Source organism: Populus alba, chromosome 19 (assembly GCF_005239225.2).
Source record: "Populus alba chromosome 19, ASM523922v2, whole genome shotgun sequence".
Taxonomy (NCBI): domain Eukaryota; kingdom Viridiplantae; phylum Streptophyta; class Magnoliopsida; order Malpighiales; family Salicaceae; genus Populus; species Populus alba.
The window spans coordinates 18,427,300-18,436,973 of NC_133302.1; the positions used below are offsets into that span (position 1 = coordinate 18,427,300).

At 28.8% G+C, this 9,674-nt stretch overlaps 1 protein-coding gene across 1 annotated transcript; it reads right to left on the reverse strand.

The window, feature by feature from the left end:
- Positions 1–5,942: 5,942 nt before the first annotated feature.
- Positions 5,943–6,869, reverse strand: LOC118056496 (uncharacterized). Its single transcript, XM_035068719.2, has one exon. It carries the CDS (start codon positions 6,774–6,776, stop codon positions 6,147–6,149), a length of 630 nt encoding a protein of 209 aa, XP_034924610.1. The 5' UTR covers positions 6,777–6,869; the 3' UTR covers positions 5,943–6,146.
- Between the last annotated feature and the right edge of the window lie 2,805 nt (positions 6,870–9,674).

Here is a 9,674-nt window from a genome sequence, read left to right on the forward strand (position 1 = left end):
TTTAAATAGTAAACTAATTAACCAACCTTAATTGAAATGGAAAGAAATCCAAAAATAACAAGAAAAAAATAAATTGAAATAACAACTTTCAAATCTAATTTGAGTATGAAAACGAGTTTGGTTAGCACTTCTGAGCCAATTCCATAGGGGATTGGGCTTATAGAAAGCACTCATAAAATTTTAGTCCAAGTAAATTATCAAATTAAAATTAATTCTTTTTTTTATCTTTAAGAAATTAATCATTTAACTTATTTGAACTTTTTAGATTTGAATCCGTCAATCTATAAACATATATGTTAGATGTTGATGATGATCCCCTCTATTTGTAAAAGACTTGATCTTTAGTCAACACTTAAATTTAAATATAGTGGCTCATTATCAAAATAAGAATAAATATTTAAATTATTAAAGTTCTTATAAATACCAATAATATCTGATAAATTGACAGTATAGGCACTCATTGATCTTTCTTAGTATGTTGTAAAGTCCATACTTCTTTTACTATGACTTTCAATATCTCAACTAGAAATCTCACCTTATATAGAAACATTATCATCATATTAATTAAAGGTGGTTCAAACACAAGAAATCCCAACAAGTTCTATTGCTTTCATCATGATTATGGTCATGGCATATAAGAGCCATGAACTCAAATAAGAAATAAAAAAATTGATCTTCATGGATACATTTAAAAATTTATAAAGGATGAGATACAACATGAACACATGAGAAACAATCCTTGTGATTGACTACGTGAGATAAGATAAATTTCAAAATTATATCTCCATTGTATTTTGAATTTTTTTTCAATAAAAATAATATAATAGTAATAGTAATAATATAGATATGTATAGTGTATTTCCATGTCTCCAAAACAAAATGTCTCCATAAAATTTCCATGGAAAAGTCTCATTGCAAAGTCTTCATTAATTTCTAGACCCCATGATCAATTGTCTCCAAGTCACCGGCAAATTATCTCTAGGTGTTCTCTTTACCTCGCCTGGGCCAGCCTAGCAAGATGGAGCTCACCCTTGCATGGGCAAGGTCGCCTTTGGACTTGGGCTGACCCGAGCATTCCATCTAGATCGACTCGACCTATATAGAATATTTTTTTCTCCATCCTATTATTTGTTTATAAATTTTTTAGTTTATTTTTAATGAGATTATTTTTATCTCATAATTCATATCATAAATTTAACGAGTTAATCCAGGTCGACTCTACCTACAAGAATATTTTTTCATACTACCTTCGTGCTTCATGTCACCATCACCTACCAACATCACATACACTAATGTGCTAGTGCTGCCTCTATTATTACCTAACAAAGTGTCACCTACAAAGTAAGTTATACTACCCATCACGTGTAATTGGCAAACATCTTTCTTTCCACTTTCTCAAAAAGAAATTCAATCCAACCAAGGCGAGGGAGGATTTTGGAACACTTGATTCCACACAGGAGAACTCAGGATTGACACTTGAAACACTCTCTTCTTTACGTAACTCTAGTACACAAATAACATATTTAACAAGAGAGAACACACAAATCTTTCTTTGCACACCAAAAAACACTATTTTCATTTTAAGTATTAGAATGTTTCTCTTTCCACAAAGAACTTGTTTTGCAGATCAACACTGGTCAAACTTGTCAGCCAGAAAAAAATCCATTTTTGTGTTAAGTTTTTTCACAACTTTATCGGTGAATACCATGAGTAAGTCCTTATAATGCAATTGGTGTGGTCCATATCAACGTCACGGGAGTAATTATAGGTTTGTTGGTCAAAATTATTATTGTTTAGAACCAAATTTATGTTCTTAAAAAATTTAAAATAATGAAATAAGCAGGAGAGGGGACAAAAAAGAAACATAAAGTAAGTGCAGCACTTCCGTATTATATCTTGTTTCTAATGTATCACGTCTATTAATATTTAAAATCCACCTATTAATTGTTAATTTACATCTTGTTTATTAAACGGGGGCACGAGAAGCAATATTATGTATGTTTTATGGTTTTCTTTTGTAGGTTACGATCATATTTCATATTCTTGAATAATAGTATGGTAGAAGGGAACAAAGAGTTAGAAATTTGGTAAGGTTGTGTCTCAATATAGTAATGGAAGATACCGGGCATATGCATGGCTGATCACACTTTTAATATTCCACTATTAATTTGTAGTAGGTTGCAACAATTATCAATAAGATTATTCTTTTTTTCTCTTTTTGGTATGATGTGTGGAATCTTTGATAAAAAATATTAGATTGTTCCTTTAATAAAATATAATGGTGTCAAAAGATATTGTATTATTTAATAAAAATACTTATTGGATTCGTTTTTCATTATAATATTATTATAAGAGCGGTTCTACCAGTACTTTTAATAAAATTATTTTTTTATTAAAAATTAATTTTTTTATATATTTTGAATCGTTTTAATATGTTAATCTCAAAAATAATTTTTAAAAAATAAAAAATATATATTATTTTGATAAATTTTGATATAAAAAAATATTTTACAAAATAATTATATTTTCAAATAGTATTGTAACGTTACTTTTTTGTCCGTACTATGATTACCAGCAACACTCCTTAATTGCCTAAGCTTTCTCGTGCGTGGAGGTCTACTTTTGACTTAATTTTCCTTTACCCACTTTTTTTCCCTTTAATTATGGCTTATGATATCTAGTTTAGCCATTTAGTTTAATAATGTAAAAAATAAGCATATGGGTCATGCATAGCCTACATTGTGGACCAATAATTAATCATATCGTCCCTACAATCATCACTCTCAGGGCACACTTCCACTGAACTTGGTTGCTGAGACGGAGAGCCCCGAACACCGATAAGGGGACGACTTGGAAACATTCGAAGTAATTTCGATAGCTCAGAGAAAAGGATTATAAATAATGGAGCCTACTCAAACATAACTCCAAGCGAGAAATAGAGACAGATCTTTCTTTTTCTTAGTCGTTATCTTATGATGAATTTTTTTTAATGATTTTAAAAATGAATAGTGTAAATTTCAAATAATTAATTTAATCTAAATATTTAAATTCTTACATGAAATTTTAAAATATAATTTATATTATTTTTTAAATGCTTTCTCAAATAAAAACCTCTCACAATATCTTATACTTAATTTTTATTAAATAAATAAAAATTGTGAGATTTATAGACTCACAATACACTTTCTCAATAAATGCTTTTTTTTTTTGTTGTATTTATTGGAATATATGATTCTTAATTTATTTAATTAAATGCATGCATAAGCTTTTTTATTTATATTTTTTTATTGGAAAAAGACACATTTAGAAAAGTTTGCATATTTGTTTTTTCAAAAAATATTATTTAACCAGTGGTAAAGCACGAGTAAAATAACTAGTAATAACTACAACAACACAAAAATAAGAGATTATAATGATATAATTGTTAAATAATTAATTATATACAAATAAAAAAAACAAAATGGATCGGAACACCAAACCAAGCAACTCATGCTTGAATGAGTGCTCCTTCTAGATAGAGCCTGAGCTACCGCAAATGCATATTTGGTATTTTGGTATAATATATTTTTTAAAATTAATTTTTTGTTTAAAATATTTTTTAATTTATTTTATTTTTAATATTAACATATTAAAATAATAAAAATAATATCAATTTAATATTTTTATATCAAATACACTTTTAAAAAACACCCAAGCACACATAGAAAAACAGTGACAAACAACTTCAAGTATAATTCTAACCAATTAAATGCATTGAATGCATGAATGTTAATCCTGCTATAACGGAACTCATGAGACGACGTTAAAGGGTGATATTGGCAAATAGCCTGTGAAACTGATGTCATCCCTTAACCTCAACAGTAATCCACCAATTATGGGCTCCGACGCTTCCACCTTCGTTCCCACGCAGGTTAGCAAGGTTCCGCGACTACAAAAATAATTATGATACTACTTGTAAAGGGTTTCTAATTTGTTTTTTATAATATTTTTTTTTTGGCTTTGTTTGCATTATAATCTTATTATATTTTAAATTTAATATTTATAAATTATTTTTATGTATTAATATTAAAAATAAAAAAATATATTATTTTAATATATTTTAAAATAAAAAATACTTTAGCGAGACCTTTCTTCTTAAAACTCCAGTTCTCATCTTTTTGTATTTGTTTTTAAGGTAGTTTATGTGGTTAAGTTTTTTAAAAAATAAGTTTTAAAAAAATATGGTTAGCTGAAGTTAGTTAGATTTAGATACGTATTTGATAAAAATTATAGTTGAAGTTAATTTATGTATAACAAAAAACATGTATAAAATGTTTAGTAGTTGTGTGATAACGGTTACTTTTCAAAGTGTTTTTACTTGAAAATACATTAAAATAATATATTTTTATTCTTAAAAAATTATTTTTGGTATCATCGCATCAAAATAATCTAAAAACACTAAAAAATATTAATTTGAAGAAATTCAATTTTTTAAAAAGTTCTATTTGAAACGCAAAAACAAACAATATTTTACGAAACTCGGTTAAAAAAAAATGTAAAAACTATTTCACAAAAATTATATTTCAAACTCAATTTCTTAGTGGATCCCATATTATAAAATACATTTTATACAATTATTAAATACCTTACTATATTTTTTGTATAGCAAACACAAAAAATAGTTGCAAAACATCCGCAGTCTTTTATACTCTCTACAAAACACATACAGAGCTCATATTGGCTCCTAAACCTCATTTCCTTGCTAAATTTTTATATAATCTCTCGATCTACAAGGACACTTATTTTGCAAGTTTTCATCCCAACAATCAATCTTCAATAAAAAGAAATCTCAGTCACCTCATCTAAAATATAAAAGCCCGGCTGTCACTAAGAACATACAACCTCTCGTCACTTCCCATGTAAATAAAAAATAAAAAGCATGAACCCTCTTAACATTTGAGCAATATTTCTTCCTTGTGAACAATGAACAACAATTTTTTGTAATTATGATGCTAGATATGATGGTATCTGGGGATATTAAGTCATTAGATTTTGTGTATCTTTTTAAATTGTAACTACCGACCACTTAGAGACCACAAATTAGATGTGCATGAAGCAAATTAATCAATTAGAAACCTCTTAATTTGTGATATAATCTCCGTTATTAGATTCCTGATTATGATAATTTATTGATGGGTTTGGAGAATAATTAATTTGGAGACCTAGCCAGGTACCGTGTTCAAACTTTTGACCCCCAAATTAAGTGCTTCAAGCTAGGTAAAATGAGACAAATTTTAACTTTCTGCGGTTATCGTTCCCTCCTCATCAGTCCATATTTTAGTATTTTACAATCACCAATAAATCCTATAAAAAATAAGTTGATAGGGATCCATATTTTACAGTACAATACACACACACACACGTACCCCGAGACAGCCAATCGAGGGTAGCTTAACAACCTCCAATTTGGCCCCTCCCAATACACACCATGTACACACACACACACACACCAATAATTATGTGTCAAAACTTGAAAATAATATATTGAAATGACATTACACAAAGTCAAATTAATAAGGAAGTTGTCCCTCTCCTCTGTGGTCCTTTGTGTTTTTTTTTTTTTTTTAATTTATGTGGGTGTTTGAGCCAACTTGCGCACAACACGACTAATCCCACGGCTCACTGAATATACTGCAAACCCAGTGAACATGTAAGGCACCACGGGGGTGACAGACGTGCACGGTAAGGTTTGAACCCAGGATGCAGAGAAAAAAAACAAATCCCTTTAACCATTGGGCTAAGACCTCGTGCTCTGTGGTCCTTTGTTTGCTCTCACATGTTGTGGTGTAAGCTTCACTCATGTTCTCTTACTATCACATGAAAGACAGCAGAGATGCTATGTGTAATACACATCTTGGTAAGATAGCATACAGAACATAAGTTAAGACATTGCAATTCATTCATTAAACAAAGCAATTAAGCTGCTGGCCCCTTCATTCTTCGAGGTTATATTATTAACATATAATATAATGACTTTTGGTTTCTGGGACAATTAATGCTTGCCCTCACATGCACAGCCAAGAAAGCAAAACTAAACAAATATAAATTAAGTACTTGATTTTATGAGAACACGAACACAAATTCCAGGAGATGATGATCGTGCAAATTCAGCGAGAACGGCGACTGATTAGATCATATGATGTCCTGCTTGATCTTGGAAGATATACTATTGACTCAGAAACAGCACAAGTTTTCTTACAAGAAGTGTAGAGATTTATAAAACCAAACCTGTCACTAGTGCGCCTTGATACCTTAGGACCACCCCAAATGTTATTACTGGACAAGTCTTGCTCATCATCATCGTCATCCTTTGAGCATTGAACCAATGCAGCGAAAAATGGATCCCTTCGAAAACTATCATCGCTGTTTTTCTTTCGAATCCCAATCTCCCCGGAATTGAATCTTCTGGAGATTGATGTGGAAGCAGCAGGAGGAGGCAATGGGAGGTCCTTTAATGAAGAGTCCTTTTTCTTGTAGCTTTGTTTCTTAGGAATTCCAGGCAAATGTTCCCAAGAAAACGGAACGCCGGAAAGTCGAAGTGGGGTGGCCGTGCTAAGGGGTGAATCATCAAGAATATACAAAGATGAGCACGATGAGAGTGATGATGATGAGGAAGAGGAGGAGGAGGAAAAAGACGCGGTTCGGAGGGAAGAAGCAGTTTTGGTAGCCGGAAATGTGGTGTCCCATTCTTTTAGATCATTTTGGGCACGATCACTGAGAGTTGCTGAGGAGCCCATAACTTTAGAGAGAGAGAGAGAGGCACGAGACTCTTCAACTCTATTTTTTTTTTTTTTTTTTTCCTCTTGAACTACTTTGCTACATGCATTTTATAAATCCACAGAGCGGAGAAGTCTTGCAATTTGTTGTTTAATGCCACTATTTTTGGAACATAAATTTTTTGGAGAAAATATAATTGATAAACAAAAACGACCCGACGGCATTGATGTCAAGTAGTAGGGGAAAGGAAACGACAAGGTACAAAATGGGAAACTAATAAATGGATGGTGATATCTCAATCACATTAGCTAGTGTAACTTACATTCCCCCACCCCCCCCCCCCCCCCTCTTTTTTTTTGGGCAAAAGGGCTTCAAAGTAATTTGTATTTGAGTTATTAATTTATTTTTTCATTTATTTACTTAATATTTTTCATTTAAAAATATATTAAATACTATTTTTTTTATTTTTTAAAATTTATTTTTGATATCACTACATCAAAATAATAAACAAATATAAAAAAAATATTAAAATAAAAAATTATTTTTTAAAAAAAGTATTTGTACACCAAAAAACAAATATTTAAACTTTAGAGTCTGTTTGGTAATGTGATTGCTATTGTGGTTGTGATTTTAAAAATATAGTTTAATAAAAAATACTTTGTGTAAGGTTTGTTTTTAATTTTGATTTGTTTGGTTAAAACTACAATTAAAATTATGGTTGAAAAAAAGTAATTTGTTGTATTTGGTTAATATGATTTTTGTATGAGATTTAATTGTAAAATGACTAAAAAAACATTATATATATATAACCTCTAGTTAAACGGGCACCTAATCTATTAATCACGCCGATGAATAAAGAACTAAAGAACTCGGCTTTGAAAATTGAATTGTTACATAGTACCTTACAATATTGTTTAAGTTACATCCGTAGTAAATATATAATTTTTTTAAAAAATACATGATATAAGATTATTTAAAAATTAATGAATACATAATTAATTATCATACATATAATTTCTAAATATAAAATATGTCTTAAACGATATATATATTAAACAAATAATAGGAAAGCTTTCATTTGTGAGATGTTGCCGTATTGATTATGGCATGGATTTTGATTTTTTAACTTGTAATAGTGATAGTGATAAGAGAGTTTATATTGGTGATCAACCAAATAAAAATAAAGAAAATAATAGTGATAATAGATGAGTGATAAAAAAAATAGAATCAATCAATTTATATATAGAAAACAAAAAACATTAACTCGGGTTGGAAAAGTTGTGTTAAATAACTAGCAGTATCGGTAAGAGAAAGGAGAACACGAACATAAAAATAATTGTAAATTGCTTTTCAAAAATTGAGGTTGGACCTCAATTTTTGAGTGGAACCTACATGAAATCAAAGTGTGATTCAACTTAACCAAACATTTTAATCCTATATTTATTTCTAGTTACATTTGTAATCATAGTTGCAATGCCAAACATGCATTTAAGTATGTAAAAATACATGGCTGCGTGTGCGTGCACGATGATTAAGGAAATAACTTTAAATTTATGAGCAAGTTAATGCAGATCACCAGTATTTGTCCATTTACCTCAAATGCTGTTGTCATTACCTCCACAACACCAAATTATTCATAGAAATATTTCTTTAATCGGTAAATATTGATACTTCATAAAGTTATATCATTTATATATTTGTAATATTTATAATTATTTTTGGAAAAACAACAGGATCAAGGAATTCGATATAAATTAAGTAAATATATTGTAAGAAATGGAATAAAAATGTCGCCATTAACTTTCCCAATAATTAGATCACATCAGTTACCACAGCCACTCATTTACAAGCCTCTCTTCTTCTTCTTATCTTTTGTGAACCAACAAGGCCCTTAAGCTCCACATTTTGTCCATCACCCGTGATGGACGTTATGTCTAAGAATATTAATTAATTAATTAATAGATATTGTGGTCCAGAAAATACAGATGTAATTTAATTTTCTGTGTAATTAATTTTGTAAACGAAGGTTCGTCGATTGAAAGTGATCATGAAGTTATAGAGTTCCAATATATTAATACAAGGCCATGTGACAGCAAAAGTGACGTTATTTTTTTGCTTTGAATATGATATAAATCAGACATTAAATCAAATATAATTTTAATAATGAATTTCATGCATAAAGAGTTTTATGAAAATTGACTTTTTCAAGGAAATGAAAAGTATCATGAGATTAAAAATTATCAGGGGTCTATACTTAGAATAATGTGATACATAGTAAATTGAAGAAAAAGAATCCAATTATATTTGGATCTGTTTAAAAATTTAGTTATGGATATTTTTTAAAGTATTTTTCATATTAAAACAAATCAAAATAATATATTTTTTTAATTTTTAAAATTAAGACATCAAAACAATCCAAAATATATATAAAAAATAATTTTTAATAAAAAAATAAATTTTTAAAAAATACAGGTGGCTCATAACTTTCTTAGGGTCGCACACCTAGACTGTTTTGTGACATGCCCATAACTTTTATTTTTGATAAGTAGAAAATTATATGAAATTAAGAGTTTGAGAAATAATTATAAATATATTAAAAAATAATTAAAAAAATAAAAATAAAAATAAAATCTGTCATATATAAAATTATTTGAGTTGGTGAGTGAATGCTTGTCTCACTTTGTTAAATCACGTTCCAATTTTCATGTCAAAACTAGAGAATATTTTTTATTTTTTAAAACAAATCAAAATAATATATTTTTTTTAATTTTTAAAATTAAAACATCAAAACAATCAAAAATATAAAAAAATAAATTTTTAAAAAATACAGGTGGCTCATAACTTTCTTAGGGTCACACACCTAGACTGTTTTGTGACATGTCCATAACTTTTATTTTTTGATAAGTGTAAAATTATAT